The sequence below is a fragment of the Sebastes fasciatus genome, chromosome 1 (genome assembly GCF_043250625.1).
Source record: "Sebastes fasciatus isolate fSebFas1 chromosome 1, fSebFas1.pri, whole genome shotgun sequence".
NCBI classification, from domain to species: Eukaryota; Metazoa; Chordata; class Actinopteri; order Perciformes; family Sebastidae; genus Sebastes; species Sebastes fasciatus.
In genome coordinates, this window is record NC_133795.1 from 4168880 (window position 1) to 4190031 (window position 21152).

General features: G+C 42.6%; 1 protein-coding gene across 3 annotated transcripts in view; it reads left to right on the plus strand.

Annotated features, from left to right (window-relative positions):
- Nucleotides 1-21152, plus strand: part of LOC141773620 (band 4.1-like protein 1) — a 100153-nt gene that overhangs the window by 67872 nt on the left and 11129 nt on the right. The window contains exons 6-20 of one of the 3 annotated variants that reach the window (XM_074645519.1): nucleotides 735-810; nucleotides 1171-1389; nucleotides 1791-1878; nucleotides 1981-2133; nucleotides 4135-4232; nucleotides 4895-5070; nucleotides 6273-6517; nucleotides 6957-6992; nucleotides 8417-8452; nucleotides 10819-10968; nucleotides 12198-12284; nucleotides 12526-13935; nucleotides 16546-16596; nucleotides 18084-18443; nucleotides 18869-18997. In XM_074645519.1, coding sequence (XP_074501620.1) covers nucleotides 735-810; nucleotides 1171-1389; nucleotides 1791-1878; nucleotides 1981-2133; nucleotides 4135-4232; nucleotides 4895-5070; nucleotides 6273-6517; nucleotides 6957-6992; nucleotides 8417-8452; nucleotides 10819-10968; nucleotides 12198-12284; nucleotides 12526-13935; nucleotides 16546-16596; nucleotides 18084-18443; nucleotides 18869-18997 — 3314 coding nt within the window. The remainder of the gene's footprint in view (nucleotides 1-734; nucleotides 811-1170; nucleotides 1390-1790; nucleotides 1879-1980; nucleotides 2134-4134; nucleotides 4233-4894; nucleotides 5071-6272; nucleotides 6518-6956; nucleotides 6993-8416; nucleotides 8453-10818; nucleotides 10969-12197; nucleotides 12285-12525; nucleotides 13936-16545; nucleotides 16597-18083; nucleotides 18444-18868; nucleotides 18998-21152) is intronic. The other 2 variants (XM_074645609.1, XM_074645695.1) reach the window with 2 other exon arrangements.

Genomic DNA, 21152 nt, shown 5'->3' on the forward strand with positions numbered 1-21152 from the left:
AGCAGGTCATTTACTATTGGCAAATGTCTTGAAGGCTCATTGCGGTGCGTTTCAACAATAAAACTGTCATTTGCAGTGTAATAAGAAACATTGACCTCCAGTGGAAGGTTCTTTAAACCATCTATAATTGATACTTTATCAAATGACAATGTGAAAACAATGTGATAGTGATGAACAACAATACTTTACTCAAGTCTTGTGCCAAAGTACAAATTTAAAGTACTTGCATTCTGCTTTAGTTGTCAGACCTGACTATGACTTGCCCCGAACTGCATGTGATTATCATATAGTGGGCATGTCTGTAAAGGGGAGACTCGTGGGTACCCATAGAACCCATTTACATTCGCATATCTGGAGGTCAGAGGTCAAGGGACCCCTTTGAAAATGGCTGTGATAGTTTTTCCTCTACAAAATTTAGCATAAGTTTGTTATTTAACCTCCTTCGGGACAAGCTAGTATGATAGTTAGTTTCATATGATGCCAGTATTTTCACTCTAGCTTTAAATCTGATAACCACTAACCTTAAAAATCGCAAGTTGCGTTAATGCATTAAATAAATGAGTGGCGTTAAACACATTTGCGTTAACGTGTTATTAAGGCGTTAACTTTGACAGCCCTGATATGAACTATTGCAAAGTTTTGTGTTAATCTGTTAGATACAATTCCATCATTGGCTTGTAATTACAATTTTGTACAAGTTTCCTTTAGACAGACGTGATGTAATTTCTCCTCAGACTCTTCGTGGAACTTTGCCTTCGCTGTCAAGTTCTACCCTCCAGACCCCTCCCAGCTCACTGAGGATATTACCAGGTAGAACACACACACACACTATCTTACACTACCAACAGTTGTAACTCCTCTGGCTGTGCTGTCAGATGCTCTTCAGAGTTAATCAGAGGAGAAATTGCTTACACATGTCAGTTCTGCAAATGATTTGCCTTTCTTTTCCTAAACACAAGTGTTTACATGAAAGTATTGTAACAATTTACATGGCATATTTGCCCCGGTGTCAAAGCAATCCAAATCCCTCTCTCCTCTTAGAGGATTAGACCTGGAATGCTACTAACTGCCATGGATTAACTACGCTGAATACTTGTTGGAGCTCGCCTTGGCTCAGACTTGTTTGACTGCCAACAACCCTCTCTCCTCCCTTTTTGTCTCGTCTGACAGATACTACCTGTGTCTGCAGCTGAGGGATGACATGCTGTCAGGACGACTGCCGTGCTCGTTCGTCACTCACGCCCTCCTGGGCTCCTACAGCGTTCAAGCCGAGCTGGGGGACTACGACCTGGACGACCACGGTACCGACTACGTCAGCGATTTCCGCTTCGCCCCCAATCAGACTCGCGAGTTGGAGGAGAGGGTGATGGAGCTCCATCGAAACTACAAGTACTGGACACAATGTTGTTTAAATCAGACTTTCATCTATCCACAAACCTCTGGGAATGATCGGCTGATGAGTTTTCTGTTGTGTCGAAACACCCCGCCATGCATATGGCTTGATAGATGCCGTCACATTACCGCACCATCTGTCATTGAGATGTACACAGTGCGAGTGTTGCCAATGCGAGAACACTTTCTCAGTTACAGGGTCTGCACCACTCTGATTTGGCATTGCTTTTTGGCATATGCACAAACATAATGCTAGGGGGGAGGGATAGGAGGAATTTTGAATTGACGATATCAAGCTTATTACCAAGATAATTCTGCTCCCACTGTGCAAGATTATGTGTTTATTATTTAAGTCCTGTTGATGTTGGTTACAGATATTATCGTTATTCTGCCCACAGGGGGATGACTCCAGCAGACGCTGAAATTAACTTCTTGGAGAATGCGAAGAAACTGTCCATGTACGGGGTGGATCTCCATCACGCTAAGGTTGGCTGTTTCCGACATTATTTTAATTTGCATGAAAGTGGGTTTCAAGGATGCATACAATGTTTCTGTTAAATCATTTCCGCCTCTTTGCTGTCCCTGTAGGATTCTGAAGGGATTGAAATAATGTTGGGTGTTTGTGCCAACGGCCTGCTGATTTACCGCGACAGGCTGAGGATCAACCGCTTCGCCTGGCCGAAGATCCTTAAGATCTCCTATAAGAGGAGCAACTTCTACATCAAGATACGACCTGGAGAGGTACGCAGAATGGTCAAGGATAATTAATGGGGCACTCTATCGATTTTACACATTACATTTTACTGGTCATGGGCATTGCTACTCAACAAAAAGCAATTGTGAAATTTCTTCTCCAGCTTTTGAGTCTGAGAGAGTAGCCCTGATGATGCCATAGTGATGTCACCAGAGTTAACTGGGCTCAAAGTTATTATTTAAACTGTGGGTGTGGAGTGAGTGTTAACCAGGCAGGGATTTTTCTTCTAGATTCTATTGAGTTGAATTATGGGGAATGTAGGATCCAGTGTTTTTGAAGCTCAACACACACTGGGAACTAAATGGCAGGATATTTGGGCTCATGCTGCTTAAATATTGACCATTCTTTTTTTTTTTTTTACTTTGTCTCTCACAAGTTCTGCAGCTTTATTAAAATGCAATACTGAATCACTGGATTTGCATTATTGTGTAGAGTTAGTTAAGAAGATAGATAACGCTGCATTAAAAATGAAGCTTTAGCCGGCAGCCAGTTAGCCTAGCTCAGCATAAAGACTGGAAACGGAGAAACAGCGAGCCTGGCTAATCCACCTTCCAGCAACTCTAAAGCTCTCTAATGAACACCTTATATCTTGTTTGTTTAATCATTAAACAAACCACATATAAGATGTTAATTAGTTGGATTAAACTTTAATCCAAACGGCAACCTCGAATACAAACGGTGCTGAAAAATGAAGCCAATGCGGAAGTGCCAAAAACTGCCTCAGCTCCACCGACAATCCACCTCTTTGCCCATTTTGTGATTTGCCGGGAGTTAGGTGTAGTCGTCACTACCAAGATGGCGACGGCCGGAGCTTACCAACTTATTTCATATATAGTTTAGTTTGTACAAAAACTGAAGTAGAAAAATAACAAGGTGTAGTTTTTGGGGGGTTATGTGCGGTACTCTTTCTTGGCCAGGCGCAGTGACCTCTTGGAGTCTCTGCTGGTTTCCTGGTGACAGCAAGACTCCAGGAAGTCAGTTTTTACATTTCGGTTTTTGTATGGATTAAACAAATTAAAAATAACCTGTTAAATAGTGAGTTTAAGACATGCTGGTAGGCTGAGTCTTTTTTTACCTTTATACAGAGCCAGGCTGGCTGTTCCCCTTGCTCTCAATGTTAACGCTTACTGTGGCTAAGCTAACCGTCTCCTGGCTCCAGAACGGTGTTGATCTTCTCACCTACCTCTCTGCAAGAAGGCGAATAAGCCTGTTTCCCAAAAAGTCAAAGTATTCCTCTAAGCCACGACCTCAGATTTAGAGTACAGTAATAGCTGATGTTCTGTCACAGCTGTGACTGTTGAAAGTCAGTGCACAAATTAATGTGTGGTCAGTTGTGTGCTGAGCAGAGGGCTGTAAAATCCTCCGCTTTATACCTCCAGTTTTGCTCTTCTGCACAGTCAGGGTCTATATTCTGGCCCTCCTCATTGTGCTGTGCAGCGCTGCAGCTTATCCTCCATGCTGAGCCTCAGTGTGACAGGCTGTCTGGGCCAGACCCAGTCAAGTGACAGAGCCGCACAGTGAGCCTGTGATCGAGCCAAATAAAGAGCCTCTTTTAACAGAGCGGCTGCAGCTGCAGCCACGGCCAGAATAGAAGGATAAAGAGTGTAAATATAGAGCCATGAAATAGTTTTCCTCTTATTTGCTCTCAGTGTTTGAACCTAGGATGTTATCCTTCCTCTGCCTAGATCTGCTCCTTTCTGTCCAGTCGACAAAATCCATCCAAGCAAATGTGTTTGCTTATGTAATAGCAGTATCTATGCCACCACAAAGTAAAGACTGCTTTATTGATTGTGTTCAGTGTTCATCCAAGTCTGAGATGTAGTATACATACTGAATATTTTATGAACGTATAAAGTTGCCCTAAACTTTAGACCACAGAGAAGTTCAGAGGTAGCCCTCAGCAAAACAGGAGTAAACACTCCTGATGCTATACGCCACACACCTTACTTCACATTTCTCTCTGTCTCCCTGTCCTCTCTCCTCTCCAGTATGAGCAGTTTGAAAGTACAATCGGTTTTAAGCTTCCTAACCACAGAGCTGCCAAGAGGCTGTGGAAGGTCTGCATCGAGCATCACACCTTCTTCAGGTAAGAATCGACCTGGTCTCATGGTTGGAAGGTTCCCGGTCAAAGCCTATCAAGACATTCAAAACATTCCCATGTGTAACAGCTTCATCAGGTGTAACCCATAGACTGTATATATAGATTGATTGACCTCCACTGCCACTACTGTAGAGAAGTGATGCCAAAATATCCCGGATAAGGGAGCTGCCGTCTTGAGATTTTGACGTCATTTGGAGCCAGAGTCTGCACAGTAGTGATCGGGCGGTGGAGCCCCGGTATCGAGGTCACCCACCCGAACCAAACGCGAGCCGAGCACGGCCGCAGCTTGTCAGTGAGAGAGACTCACAGCTGCCAATCATGACGTCTCACCCCCTTTTTATAGCATCAAATAACTATTTAAAACCAAACTTATAAAAAATAACACTTGAACATACATCAGAGTGATAACAACTACCAAGAATGACATGCACTTTTTGCACTTTTTAGTTTGACACATGTCCCTTCTGCTAACATGAAGGGGCGGGATTTATGACCTATACTGCAACCAGCCAACAGGGGGCGATCGAGATGTTTTGGCTTCACTTTTGGGGAACTGTATTGTCGTCCATCTTTATACAGTCCATAGTGCAACCACAGTCAGGCTGCTTTTTGTTACATGCTGCAGTCTTACCGTTTGTTTTTTACAGGCTGGTGTCTCCAGAACCTCCTCCTAAGGGCTTCTTGGTGATGGGATCAAAGTTTCGGTACAGTGGAAGGACACAGGCTCAAACCAGACAGGCCAGCGCTCTTATAGACCGGCCTGCTCCACACTTTGAGCGTTCCACCAGCAAGAGGTACCTGCTCTCCAGGAGCTTGGACGGAGGTGAGAACCACAATAGCTCCCTAATAGATCTATCGATGGAGGGTCTAAAGAGTGTATGTTAATTCACACCTGGCATTAGAATGCGTCTCGAGTGACCACTTACGATCACTTCCTCGCTCTGTATGCAAATAAACACTTACATAATTTCCTTTTGCAAAGACCAAATGCATTGCTGTTTTTAGCCTGCATGAGGCAGCAATGCACTTGCTGTGCCTAGTAAGAATAAATCAAAACAATAGAGACGATGTCTATTCCTTGGCGTGTTCCAGGCAAACCAAATCGCCCAAGGTGTTCGACGCACTCGTTATATATCTCTATGGGCTTTTCGACAATTTCAGATGTCGTGGACAAAGCCAGCTTACGCGAATGAGGACGTACTTTCGCTTATGCAGAGGACGTCAGTTCAGTTGAGTAGGCGGAGTATGGCCTAGGACTAAGTGGACATAGTCACCGTGAGGTCACCCATTGGTTTGTGGAGTACGGTTTTGAAGCCTCGAGTTTGGCATTTTTGGCCGTCGCCATATTATGTTTTTCCAACCAGAAATGACACGAGATGGTGGAGCTAAGTACAACCGAATGCTGAATAAGATATTTTTAGGCGACCGAAATGTTCTAATTAACTTTCAGGAACTGAAAACACACTGTGAAAGGGTTTGAGTTGTAAGATGAAACGCGGACAACGCTGTGGTAGCGACCCGTCAATCACAAGGTAGCCACGCCCTAAAGCATCCCCTGCTTTATGGTCTATTTGACTCTAAATGGGACCATAATTTACTAAGTGAACATCATGCTGTATTGAAGAAGACTTGGAACTAGCGATTGAGAACATAAACTCATGTTTACAATGTTTACTGAGGTAACAGGCGGCCCAGACCACCTCCTAATGTGGTCTGAGCGATCGGATCTGAATGCGTCCTCAATGCGTCTTGGGTGCATTCACACCTGTAGATATAGATTTCCACTTGTGATCGAATCGCCCAAGACGCATGTTAATGCCAGGCGTGAACAGGGCCATAGTTAAAGCCAGGAGAAAGCTATCTTAGCTTTGCATTAACCTGAAAGCAGGAGAAAACATTTAGCTTGGTGCAGGATGTCACTGCTCCAGGCCAAGAAGTAGTCTCACACATAACCCTGTTGTTTTTATACTTTGGTTTTTATCTTTGAAAATAAAATATAACTGCTGCTTTAAATTCCAATATCAGCTGAACTCATGTTACCAGCAGAGTTCTCGCGGCCGGTCTCAGCCATGTGTGAGAACCACGACGGCCTATCCCACCGCAGCATGAGTGAGCAGCGTCGCCTCCACAGCCCCTCTGTGGACGAGCAGGAGACCGAGCTGGAGCCTAGTGTGGAGCAGGACGAAGAAGACAAGGACCGAGAACGGGACGAGGAGACGGACCAAGAATATGACGGCAATGTCTCTCCAAGCAGAAAGAAAGAGATCCTGGTAGGAAAGATTTTTGACTTTTTTTTATGAATTTCCATTGTGCTAAAGTAGATTTTCATGTTAAAACTGTGGATGGTCCAAATGTTTTAGAGCTTTTATTCACCTTGACGACATCTCTGTCCTTGGTGCAGGGAGATGGCGTGGGCTGCAGGGTGCTGATGTAAATAGGCGCAGTACAAGCTCCTCAGGCCAATTTAGGCTTACCCAGCAGGGGCATAACGCTGTGGTGGCTTTGGTGGATTTAGCATTTACTAACTCTTCTCCTTTCACTCCTATTCACTCTGCCTTATATGCTTACACTGCACTGCTCACAAATCCCGCTGACAGCTTTACACTTTTTTAACCCTTTTCTCATTTTGCTGAGAGAAATGCAAACTCAAGCCAAGCCTCTCTGTTGCTAACATGCTGGTTTTCTTTTTTAACTCTTGCTGGCGATAAGGAGGAGGCCGGGTCACCAGCAGACAGTAAACAGGAGGTATTTGGTGTCTGGTGATTTGGTCTCTGTCTTTCTGTATACCTGTCTTTATTCATCTGTCATGAAGTATATCTGTCTGTATCTCATTCTCTCTGCCTGTCTTCCGCTGTCCTACTGTGGCAGTCAACACTGTCCGTCATATAAAAACAAACTGTGCTGCATTGCACCATATAAGCACGTGATGCTGCTAGGGCTGCCTCCTCTTCGTCGAATAGTCGATTAATCAATAAATCGATTAATCGGTCGCTTTGGTCTTCTCTTCTAAGATTTCTTTAGTCAATTAGTCATTTCTTTAATGCTTTTTCAGGCTGAATGACTTATTTCCAAGAAACTTGTGAGCACATCTCTGGTAAACGCAAGATATAGAGTGGTGCTTTTGTGATCCTTTGTGGAGAAACCTGTTTCACAAATTCACAAAATCAACTGATCGATTAGTCGACAAAATCGTATGAGTGTTAGTCGACTAAAAATAGATGCTGCAACAGTTGTGTCTGGACCTTATTTTTCATAGTTAAGCATCCTAGCAAACATTTGACTGACAGTGATTGGTACAGTGGGGGAAAAGTTTCAACTGAAGTAGGGCACCAATCCAACTTTTTCAGTCCCGATAGCGATACCTGGGCAATACCGAGTATCGATTCGATACCGGTGTTTAATAAATAGGCTGTATGCTGGTATCATTCTTTTATGTGGACGACAACATCAGGCTTGACATAAACAATGCTTTCCTAACTTGGAAATGTAACAAATAAATACATAGATATAAATTTACTGAATTGATATTTATTATTGAAATAATAAATCGTATATCAACAATTTGGTAAAAAAATCTTCAGGAATTACAATTCAAGTATAAACCTTTTTAATGCAGCAACACATTGGTCAAAACTTAAATAGGAATTACAATTCCAGTATATAATGTATATAGTATGTAAAAATAGAATTGAAATCCGATTCAGCTATTTGAGTCAGTATCGGTCCGATATCTGATCCGGTATCGGTGCGTCCCTAAACTGATTATTTTCGGAGTTTTCACAACACGACGTGCTAAAAAAGCTTTAGAAACCAGTTTGAACTGATATAACAAAGATGTTTCTGTCTTGAAGAGCAGCTATGATAGCTACAAAACCTCCTCTTTTATATCGATGCTGTCTTTGCAAACCATATCACTATTATCATCTATTCCATAAATGTCTACGGGGATGTTTTTCCAAATTTGTCTTGGCATGATAGCAAGTGGCCAAATCTAGCCCTCCTGTCTGTCTGTCTGTCTGTCTGTCTGTCTGTCTGTCTGCCTGCCCTCTGACTGACTGACCTTCTACCATCCTGTCTCTGCATCTGACCTTGTTCCTGCACTGTCTGACCCTGCACTCTTCACCTCTCGTGCTCGCCCCCTCCTCCTGCCCCAATCTCATCTCTCTCAGTTGGACCAGGAGGCCACTCCTCGGCACAAACAGGAGGTACAGGTTCCTGTCATTGGCCCTTGTGCTTTCTGTCGTGTGTGCCGCTGTTCCTCCACACACCTCTAGTCTTTGGAGGTTTTTACAGATTGAGATTTGCCTGCACCTCATCTCAAAGGATTATTTTATATAACATCTGGCTGCTTTGAGCACAGAATACTTTCAAGTTATAGCTGTGAAAGTCTGTAGTGAAATACCTCTCTGTTATCAGAAAGGAGAGGAATTCCACCATTCAAAATCCTACTTAGCTAAAATTATAGTAGAATTATCAGCTGCATGTACTTGAAATACCAAAATGAAAAGTGCTTCTGCAGAAAAATAGCCTCTGTGACTGAAAGATGCTGTTCAGTGTGAATCTGTGGGCCCCTGGTGGGCTCTTTCCATTCACTCTAATAGGATTCATGCAGCCTCTAAGTACCACTTGAAGTTGTTAAATACAAATGAACATCGCTATTCATCATATTTGCTACAAAAACTGGAGTTTGTGGCAAAACCAAGGTAATGCAAAATGTTAATCCAAATGAGTTTTGAGACATTTGCACTTTATTTTAATGTGGACATTCTACCCAGACAATTTGAGTTCATCTTTTTTTTTTTTTAATAAGGATCTGCCTGTAAAACAAGATTATGAAAATAGTTGATAGAGAAACTACCATACAAATCAAGAATGCATATTTTATGCTCTCATACTGTACGACACTTTACATTATTATATATTACATTTAGGGCTGTCAATCATTTAATATATTTGATTAGATATGTGAATCTTCACTCTAGCTTCAAAACTGAGCCCGCTGCAACGTCCGAAAGATCAATTGCATTAATTTAGTGACGTTAAAATTAATTTGCATTAATGTGTTATTATCACGTTAACTTTGACAGCCTTGATTACATTAATGTATTGTTTGTACTGATGCATCAATGCTTAAGTCGCATTTTACTGTTGTAGCTTGTAAAGGTGGGGCTAGTTTAAATCATTCTATGGTTAGGTAGTCCTGTGGTACCCAACCTGGGGCCGGGCCCCTTCCAGTGGGTCACAAGGTAGATCTGAGGGGTCATAAATACATTTATATTCATGTTTTGGATTTTTCTCTAGTCTTTGCTTTCTTGTGAAATACTAATCTAGGCTCTGTCGTAAGCAACAACTATTTGAATGTATAAATGGGCAGCTGACTATTGTCACAAGATGGACTTGAACACGTTTTAACCTATTCTTTAATGTTTAGATTACCTGACATAAGATAAATGTAGTCCAGTAAGAATTATGTAAATTTCCCTCTGAAAAGTTGTTGCAGAAAATGGCAATACTCAAATTTACTAAAATACTTGATTAAACGTAAGTAACTTTCCACCGACTGTATCTACGGAAGCCCTGAGAGGCATGAGAGAAAAAAATATTCTGGTGATCCATTTTTTCTTAGAAAGACTTTCTCTGTTTATGACTTTAGAACAGGTGAAAAAAGGCTTTGCTAGGATAATCCTTATATAATATAATAATATAGTAATCCTTTTAAATTCCTTAATGTTTTTTTCATCTGTGAAAACAGGTGAAAAATAAAAGGTTTGGCAGGTGATATTTTTTGTGTTTGTTGTTGTAATACTCATTTCAATCACAAGAGGCTGAAGTGCACCACTAGCCCATGTTCTAAATAGTATTAAAAGCATTAATGAGTTTTAATTTCTCCAAGCACTCTAAACATGACGTACATATTGTGTATGTTAGGAAGTTATGTAAATTAAAACTGAAAAATGATCCTGAAACAACAACAAAAATTCCCCTTCTAAAAAAAAGTTACTTAGAAAAATGATCCTGGCAAAACTTTTTTTTTCAACTGTTAATAAGTCGTAAACACACAAGAGAAAACGATTTAGATTAGAAAATGGATCACCAGAATTTGTTTTTCTCACTTGCCTCTCAGGGCTTCCATAGTCATCACTCCAAAACAAACAAAATAATGCAAAATTTTAATTATCCAACAAGGTTAATAGATGTTACATATACATTTCTTCATTCATCTACTTTGCAGTGAGTGCCTTGATTGTTTTAAGAACTAATTCAGTGGTATCTATATTTGTTTTCTGTGTTCTGTGAGCTTCAATAGCATCTTAAATGTCATTGCTCTCCATGTGCTACAGCACAGAGTAGTAAAACACCGGCATAATCTCTAGTAAACATAAGTGTAAACAGTTCACATCGCATCTCCTCCTGTGTATATGCAGCGCTATCTCACATCCCGTTCAGTCATGCATATCAGATGTGTCGATGTGAGTGCTGCTGTTTGAACAAGGATGTTGACGTTGACGGCTAATGCAATGCCTGCTTCTCTCTCCGCCTTGTTTTTCTTCCTCCACACTTTCTCTTCTAGTTTCTGGATAAGTCCAAGGACGTCTTGCTGAAGCACCAGGCCAGCATCAACGAGCTGAAGAGAGCCCTGAGGGAGCCAAACAGCAAGCTGTCGTACCGCGAGAAACGTCTGTCAGCCACCTCCCCGACTGGCACACCGGAGAAGAAGGCTGTGAGTAGGGTGGGGGGGTGGGGTGGGTTGGGGGGGATATGTGGGGCTATTAAGTCCACTATGGTCAATATCTCAAATCTGGCAAACTCTGATGCTTGACATTCCATTAAAGGGCATTGAAATTCTCGTCTGGCCGCTGTCATGTTGAATTGCTCGTTTTGCTGCTTGACTCGAGGCAAAACAGGCCATATTTTTGTCACAGTGAGACATTTGATTTGCAAGTTTTTTTGTATGCTCTTTTAATTTGAATAATTCAAGGCTGAGGATATGATTAGTGAAGGTAGTTACAGCTTTCCTACAGCAAGTTCAAACATGCATCTCCTGCGCAGAGACAGACAAACATACAAATCTGCAGTTTATTTTAAGAAATGTGTATAATGAAGTTTATTCTGCCTCTCGCTGGTGTACCGGAATAATTCTGACAATATCTCAGAGGTACTTGAAGATGACTGACAAGCAGCACAGAAGGAAGCATCTTGATGAGATTAGTGTCGAGATGTTTTTTTGTTTTTTTTTAAGATTTTCTCAATGTGAGGCACTTGAGAAATAATTATCAGACACCTTTTTTGGGGGGAAATTTTCCTTGATTGCCAAAAAGTGACACAGTTTTCTTTATGCCAGATCACGAAAAGCTTCTCGAGCTTTGATCACATTTTGGTAATTAGGCTTTTGGAGATAGAGCACTGAGATTGTAGGCTTCAGATAGGATGGTTCTGTTTGTGCCGGTGCCTAAGTTGTCTTCAGACAATCTCTCATCTGCTGTCTGGTACAATCAGATTATTCCCGTAGAATGTCAAGCGTTGTCTGCGGCAGAAAATGTAATCTGCTGTGTGTCTCGTTCCAGGTAAGAGGGGGGTATTATTCTGTTTGACTGACAGTCGAAGGCTGGGGAAGTCTCTGTGCTCTAAGATTCAGTCGAACTCAACTCTTTGATGTAGTTACAGAAAAAAACATTTGCATTGCAAATGCCTGCTGATTTGGTTATGTGGATTTGGTGGCTGTCAGGTCCTCGGGACTGCATGTTTTTCGTTCATCAAAAAGTTTCTACAGAATAACTCAGTTAAGCCCTGTTAGCACTGATTCTTTCTGTCTTTCCCATTTCCTCACTTTTGCATGAAACGGTTTTATCGTGCGTCTTTACTAATTTACTCCCTCGCTCGTCGTTCGAGCTCTAACGGCTGTTCTTCCTTCTTCTTTTAAACTCTCTCCTCTGCTTCGTTGTCGGCCAGTTGGTGGGCCGAGCAGCGGGAAAGGACCCTGTTAACAGCCTGTCTGTTGAGGGTTTCGTCCAGAAGACTGTGGTGACTTCACCTGAGGTTGCACATCTCTCACTCTTCCTCTTTCCATGTTACAGCTTATAGCATTTGTGGTTTGGTGTATCATTATCATTCATATGTCTATCTATTTAAGAAAATACCACCACATATTGTACAATGAATCCAAGTACCAGTTGTACATTTTGTTCCCCTTTTCTGTGATTGAAATGATTGTGTAGATTTGTGTTGCAGCAGCTGTGCTTGGCATGTCTAACTGTGTTTAATCTATACCAACATGTAGGGCTCTGAGGAGTGGGTATTGATTGAAAAACAAGAAACTTATCAACAGGACCTTGACTGGAAGGCAGAAGAAAAGAACAAATCTCTCACACCGGATTCCTCATGGGAGAAAAAGGAGCTGGAAAAAGAGATAGACGTTACCAAGCTGATACATAAAGAGGTAACAGGGTATGACAGAAAAGAAATGAAAAGCCATATTGATGATTTTCCATCAACAAAACCATCCAGAGAGGCAGATGAGTGCTCTGAGCCACGACCGACTAACAAAAGTCGTTTTGTGATTAAATTATCTGAGAATGCAGACTCGCTTCAAGACAAATCTCAAAGTAAACCATCTCAAGCCTCAGACCCTGAGGCAAACAATGATGTGGCCCCGGGCTCGCACCAGATAAAAGAACGCACGGCTTCTAAACCAAGGAAAAAGAGGAGACCCCAGAGCTTAAACCTGGGAATGCCTGCCGAGCTCATCTACAGCAAAGGAAGTAGCGATTCTACTGAAGAAGAAAACGAGGGCTCAGACTCGGACAACAGTCCAGAAAAAACCTCTGAAACAGGAAATCATTGTGAATCGTCCCCGGAGGAGATGATGAAAGATGATGAGGGATCAGGAAAGGATGAGTCTGTCAGGGTTTATAAAGACGACCAGCAAGAGGACATATCAATAGGAGAAAGCAGGGAGGTCTCCACTCAAGAAACAGAGCAGGTAAAGAGAAAGGTTGAGCCAGCTGATATCGATCTAGGCTCAGTGAACGGACCCGGAAAGATAGAACATGATAGTTCATTAGCAGGTGTTAAAGGGGAGTGTGCGACAAAGGTGCGAGGGCGAAGCCTTATTGACAACAAAGAGCTAGCTGAGGTAAAGCTGCGACAGGTCAGGACCCATGAGAGGAAGATCAGTAGTTCTGGGGTAGAGGATATTGAGGGTTTCATGGGGGACAGAAGTCAGAGGACGTCTCTCCACCGACTGTCCGGCAGCAGCTGCCACTCGGAGATCTCCAGGATTGTTCCTCTCAAGCCAGAGCGGTCAAAGAGCGTAGCGGGTAAGGATGAAAGGGACAGGCCAGGACAGGAAGAGCTCACACGGGTCATGAGAAGAGAATACCGCTGGTCGGTGGGCTCTCCAGAGGGATCCTGCGACCTGTCCTGGACTGACTCCGCTGCCTTCCATCCAGCGTTTGCTGCAGATCTGGAGGGCATCGCTAAAGCAGAACATCCTGATGATAGCTATCAGTCTGGCAGAGGACCTGCAGAGAGTCTGTCGTTCGGCTCAAAGATTTCAGCGCTTCCCAAAATGGCTCCCCCAGCCCCGCCAGTGAAAACACAGAAGGCCAGAGAGTCTGGACTAATACTGCGGAACAGCCGAAATGCCGGCAGGGAGCCGAGCCAGGACGCAGCCAAGAAGAGACACTCGGTAACTCTGCTTGGCATCTGCTATTCAGTCATTGGAATTAAAGCATCGCATGAGCTTCAGACAGACTCGCACGCCATTTTTCTTTTTTTCTACGTTTTCAGTGACTTGAAACACTCATCCATCTTACCTGTTCGTGCCTGTGTGAAGAGCAGGCGGAGCGGTACTTTTGCTCCGTCAAATCAGTGAAAAGAAAGTTTGGACATTTTCCCATATGGCAACCCGATTTCTCCCCTCCCATTGCCCCCCAACATGCACCACACTGTCTGGCAAATCTGTGCAGCTCACCACTGGCTGTGAAATTTAAAAGAAGACAAAAATCAATATCTCATGTTTTGGTCGTTGGTTTGTCTTCACCTTCTCTAACTTGTGAGCCTCCGATTTCTTTCCAGCTCACGTTGCTCTCCGTCAGAGGGTTGCAAGGAAAGAAAGGCTTACATATTATCATCGCTCTGATGATTTTTGCACATCTCCGTGCCTTTTTCAAACTGGAAACACAAAAACAAAATGATTTGTTGCATACTAATTTGAGGAAGAAAGGAGGAAAAGTACTGCCATCCATTACTTTGCGACAGACAGCTATTATTTCCCCAAATTAGAGATAAATGGAGTATAGAATTGGTTTGTGCACAAATGATTGAGAAACTACATCAAACTGATGAACTTGCAACAACAGAATTTACAAAATAACCCTCGGCCTTTCCGATTGGTGATAACAAATCATAAATCAGATGCTTTATTCTGCTCTGGATAGAAAAACTAAGCGGTGATGTAAACACATTGGTTCCCCCAACTGTGAAAGCCCAACAGGCAGTGAGCATCCAGACACCACAGCTCAGTGCCTGAAACAGTCAGATTTGCTACTTTCATTTCACTGTTGGTATCATTAGGAGCTTGCACGCGTTAGGCCCCCGGAATGAAAGGAATTTGAAGTGAATAGACATGACGGCTTTCATCATTTCCCACCTTTTCATCTGAGTCAAGCTCTTTCATATATTGGATTAAACAGGCATGAGAAGAGGTGTTGCGTAGCTCTCAGTGTGCAAACGACCTCACTGGCGAGTGACAATCATATCAAGATCAGATTGAACTCGGGCGGTGTGGGAAAATATTCTGGGTGCTCCTCCAAAACATGTGGACCCATTCGTACCAATTCGTCATTTTGACAGGCTTTGAAATGCACCACGGCACGTTTTATTGGTCATTTAGCAATATTATTTGACAATATTATTTGCTCCCTTATTGAAATTCAAGGTGCGTGGTGATGCAACACTTTCTCAGTTGGTCAATGCTGCTCTGCTGAAAAACCTGCTCATTATACAATCTGCATGATTCTCTTGTCATGTCCTCTGCCAATTCTAACAAATAAACCTGGCTGTAGATGTTGTTTTATGTTGCAGTAAGCTCACCTCTTTTCTGTCCTCTAAACTGTAGTGCTGTATGTTACTGTCGAGTAGTGCTTGAAATTTGTGCCTGAATCCATTTGGACCTGACTGGATCTGAACAGACCCAGTGGGGGCTTTGATTGGGTCTGGCTGAATTTCTCACCTAAACTTGGGTTTGAGCCATTTAAAATACATTAAAACACTGAATTATTAGCTACTTTGAAATGTGTGGCTAATATTAAAGGGATAGTTCAGGTTCTTTTGAAGTGGGGTTGTATGAGGTACTTATCCATAGTCAGTGTGTTACCTACACTAGATGGTTGTCGGTGCGCCCCCAGCTTGGAGAAACAGACAGGAGTACCAAAGCAATGTAATGATGTGGACGGGGGCAGCAGCAAAACATGCTTTATCTTGCCGTCAGACAACCCTTTCCGACGGGGTACTGAAACTGCTTTATCGATCTATGGTCTTGCCAAAGCCACCAGACTCCATTGAAAGAAAACGGAAGTAGCTGGTCTACCGCTGCCTCAATCAGTTAGTTTGTTTGTGCTATTGTGGGACTTTGGTGAATCCTAACTAACCCTTTAAAAACTCCAAAGTCACACAATAACACAAACAAACTAACTGATCGAAGCAGCGGTAGACCAGTAACTCCCGTGTTCTGCAAGGTAAAATTGCAGTTTTTTTTCAATGGAGTTTGGTGGCTTTGGCGAAAGCATAGATAACGGCTTCAGTTCCCCATCCGACTGTATAGCTGTCTCACGGCAAGGTAAAGCGATGAAAATATTCTAAATATAGTGTACAGTTCACCTGATATTGATTTTTTAGGTGGCTTAAATACGTTTTGCTGCAGGCCCCCGTCCACAGCAGTACACTGCTTTGTTCCTGTGTGGTAACTCCGGTCTGTTTCCCCAAACTGTGGGTGTACTAACCGTCATCTACTAGGTAACACACTGACTATGGATAAGTACCTCATACAACCCCACTTCAAAACCCCCGAACTATCCCTTTAAGATTTGGAGTCTAACCAAGCAGAATGCCAGGATCCCAGTTTAGGTTGGGACTGAAAAATCTTGTGCTCAGAGATCACACTGAGCTCATATTTTCAGGCTCCAGTCAAGCTCTGCTGTTTGTGTGGTGGCCTGTCAGTCCACTGACCACTTCAGCTTGTGTGCTAACCTTCAGATGCTCTCTCTCTCTCTGCTCTTTCCTCTGCTTCCCCCTGCAGGAGCCCGTCTCTACTCCTGCCATTTATGAAGAGCCGTTTGCTGATTTCAAGGTTATTAATTTGCATTTAAACCCACCTTCACACATGCTCCACCCATCATCTCTCTTCCTCTCACGGGTAAACTGCATGCCTCCTAACTGATTGCATCAGGTTCTCCTGATATATAAAAAAATGGCCAAAAGCTATAAAAGATGAAGTGTGTTACTTTTTACTGGCTACTCAGCTGCAGTCATCCATCACCATGACTTTGAATTGAATGTGTGGGAGGAAAACAAAACCCCTTGCGCCTGGCTATTGCTGGCATGATCCAGTTTTTACTGTGATCTAATTAGCTAGTGTACGTGTAATTAATATAAGTGGCAGTACTTTAAATTAGCCGCCTCAGGAGCTTCATTGTAATTCAATGGTCTCCAACCTTGTTGGCTCGTGACCCCTTAAAACAGAGCTGTTCCGCTTCCAACCCTCGTCACGGGTTGCACGTCAATACTGTTGTTTTCCTTCCCTTTGTTTTATTTGAATGCTTTTAGTGACCTGTTGCCTACAAAGGCAGAGTAGTGACTCCAGAAGCTGAGATTAAGTTAAAGTTTTTAAGTTTTCAGGCTACGTAACATTTGATTTCAGCCTTCAGCTCATGCCTTTTTAGACGGATTATTTTACCCAAGAAATCATTGTCATAGAACCTACATAATACCTTTAAAATGGAAATACTGCACTCTTGTATAATCTTCACAGACTGCTCAGAGAAACTGAAGTATCTACTGTACAAACAATGTGTTATTTTGTCTTTCCTGTTCATTTAGCCTAGTTTTCTTTTAGAAAATCAAACTTTATTTTGATTATGTACAGCAGGACTTTAACGTTAGCAGGGCTTTTCTCTCCATCATCATTGGATTTAGCTGCTGCCTCATTTAATTAAATGGAATAATAAATAATAATAATTACGAATATATTGGTGAATTAAGATGTATATTTTTTCAGCTGTGGAAAAATGAATAAGGGGATTTAGTTATAATTTAGCTTTAGCTATGGCAATCCATGATTAGCTAACTAGCTTATTATTAATAGTATTAATAAAAAAAGACGGTCATATATTTCTATGTCATAATAATTCAGTTAATTTAATAGGAAACTCAGTTTTGACCACATATGTAGCATTTAACCTTTGTAGGATGCAGTAATCACAAAAGAACAAGCAAAGACGAGAAAAGAAGTCCTCATTTTGTGTAGTAGAAATATTTTCCTCTACTTTTTCTTATTTATTTAGAGCCACTGTTGTAATTCAAGCTCTATTCATCCTCCTACACTCATTCAACTTTTCATTTCTGACATGACTGCATGCCCTGTAATGTTTTACTGTATATTCAGGATACCTTGCATGTACAACGGCTCTGATTTTGAGTCCTCCATGAATCTCAGCAAACACGAAACCCTCAAACATAAGGACACTACTTCCATTCCACGTCATCTTCGTCATCCACCCGCCTGCATGGTTATGTAACCTTCGAGAGGTGATCCTTTACCTTCTGTACCCGCCCCAGGAGGAGCTCGGGGACAGGAGGCCTCAGCCGAGCATAGCCTCAGAGGAGGAGCAGGATCGGGACACGGTGGCCTGCATGAGGGAAACCCACCTGGGCATCGAGCGCAAGTGCTCCAGCATGACGGTCAGCTCCACGTCCAGCCTGGAGGCCGAGGTCGACTTCACCGTCATCATGGACCTCCACTCCGGCGCGGAGGACTTCTCTAAGTGCATGTCGGAGCTGGGAGAGAGGGAGCGACAGCCCGAGGTGGGCCGGGAGGACTTCGAGGAGACATCCAGGTTCTACTCTGCCCGTCTAATGGGCACCCTGGACAGGTCTCCCATAGAGGAGAAGCTTCTTGAGGAGGGAACTCATCATGAGGTAGACAGATGAATGTCTTCATCCTTCATCATCAACACCCGCTGGATTCACCCTCCCTGGCTGGACTTGGTGCCATAACTACCGGCAGCTTTTTTAATCATTTATTTGTTAATATTGTTTTACTTTTTTTTGTTGTTGTTGGACCTTTTGTCATTGTTTGAATTTTGTTGCATTGTGTTCATGTTTAATTTTGTTTCATTCTCTGTGTTGATATATTAATTTATGGGTTTTTCCACCCATTTTATTTGTGTCAGCGTTTCTTTGAATTCCCCTGCTGCTGCATCATCATTTGCATGTTTTCATAAAGCTGAACAATCCAATAAATAATTGTGTTTCAGTGCTGCTCGTGAGCAATGCGTCGCTTTTCTGTGAAGAAAGATGTTGATGTTGTTTTGGCTTAACTGTACTGTTTGTGTTTCACGCAGCCTCCTGTGGCAAAGAAAGAAGCCAGTGCTGTGAACGTGGCCCATATGCTGAAGAGGGCCGACTCCAAGACGGAGACACATACAAATGGATCGGAGATCCACCCCAACATCACGAATGCCTCACCGCAGGTAAAGAGCAAACCTTACTGTACTGTCATGTACAATGTGTTGCTGTAAATTTACTCATCTGCTGCCTTTGGTTTTTTAATGTTCCTTTCATTGTCATTTGCTGCTTATATAATGATACTCCACTCTTCCAGCCAGCAAGCAAATTGTAGCGTTGTATCTTACATTAAACTGTTTTCCAAACATTATTTAGTCAAGCTACACTCTTTACCACGTTTAGTGTTAAGTCAGCTACATATTTGTATTCAGACCCAACATTTGAAAAAAGAATAGTTTGACATTTTGGGTAGTACACGTTTGCTTTCTTGCTGAGAATCAGATGAGATGATCGATCTCTCTTATCTGTCCGTTCAGTATAAAGCTACAGCCAGCAGCCCGTTAGCTTAGCAGTCTGAAAGTAACAAAATCCACCTTCTGATGCCTCTAAAAGTCACTTATTAAGTTATATCTTTTATTTTTTGGGATCTGTAGAACAACCAAAGTGTAAAAACAACACTTTATGGTTTAAGAGACAGTTATCTGCTTAACGATTTCTTTTGGTCTCCATTGGTTGCCTGGCAACCTCATGGTGGAAGTCACTGTCGGTTTTACACTTGAGTATTTCTACGGATTTCACAGATGAGATATAACAAGTTAATTAGTGAGATTTTTCGGTGCTGGTAGGCAGATTTGATACAATCGGACAGGGCCAAGCTAGCGGTTTCCCCCTGTTTACAGTCTTTATGCTAAGCTAACATAACAGGCTGCTGACTGTAGCTTCATATTTATCCAACAGACAAGAGACTCGTATCAATTTCATCTGATCAGTCCAATACACAGATATTTTCACAATTACATGGCCATCTGGAATGAAGCTAAGCGGTGAGTGAGAGTGGTGTGAAAATGGTCGGCAGACGCTGCTTTGTTTCATGTAGTACGTATCATAACAACTGCTTGTAGCCTATATACAATATCATCCCCCTGCAGAGCCAGAGAGCCCCGTAGACCCACTGCTTTAGACGGAACGCATGTACAGTATATCCACAGTCTTCGGTCTTCCGGTTTCCCTTTTTGAATAACAAATAGAGACTACCGTGACTTGCATCTCACGCAGGCGCAGAACATATGTGGTAGTCGGCTGTTTGCTGCAGTCTTTGCAGCGTGTTCAAGTGCAAATCTTTGGCCAAGTCAAAGGCGGCATGAGGCGACACAACAGGCGGCCTTCGTCGCCGCTAGTTCTCTAATGTTGGTGTGTCTGGGACTCCCAAAATGCTCAACTATTTCTTTAATATATATTGTCTGCGTCTCCTGGTATCCCCGGGCTGCTGCTCCTCAAACTAAAAGCTCTGCAAAACTTTCCGGTTGGACGAAAAATGGTGAAGAAGTTTAACAAGTTACTTGTCGGATGTGTAAAAGTTCCTCCCTGGTGAATGTAACCAGAGAGAAAACTGACTAAGCAAACAAACAGAAAAAACCCTGAGAAAAAGTACTAGAGAGCGCAACACCGAGGCTGACATCTTGACCTTTATGTGTTTATATGTTTTCATACACTTGGGTTTGTCATATCTACCTCCTCTTTTGCTCTTGTTCCTTTCCTCAATGTCATATTTTACATGTTAATGCTGATACAGTTTTAAACTGCAGTATTGGTAGAAGGTGAGGACAATACTCATCATAGGATCAATCCCATCAGTCACCTGAAAAGATAGACTCGTAAAAAAGAGCTATTGAGAAGGTCTTTTATTAGAGGAGGAAGCCTTTTCTGTGGGCCGCAGTGACATGAAGCCCATATTCCCCAGACAGGGATGACATAATAGCGTCATTATGGAGTGATTAAAGTATTGACAGTGTATTAATGGGGATGATGGGAGCAGGTGTGAATCACATTCATCTCCGGAGGCAAAGATTTGAGTGCTGGCTGACTGTCCCACAGGTGCCTTATTAAAACGCAGCTAATCATTGCGGGGCTCTTTTCAGCTAATGGTGTGGATGAACTCAGGCAATGATGTAGAGAGCGTGGGCCTTTGAAGTGCCAGATCAGTGTTGAGTCCAATTTTCAAAGACGTCAGAGTAAGACGTCTTTTGGGGGGGGGCGGGTAGTGTGTGTGCATCTGCAGAAAAATGGAGGATGACGTCATCGATAGGCAGACAATGATCTCCAGCACCAACATTGTCATTG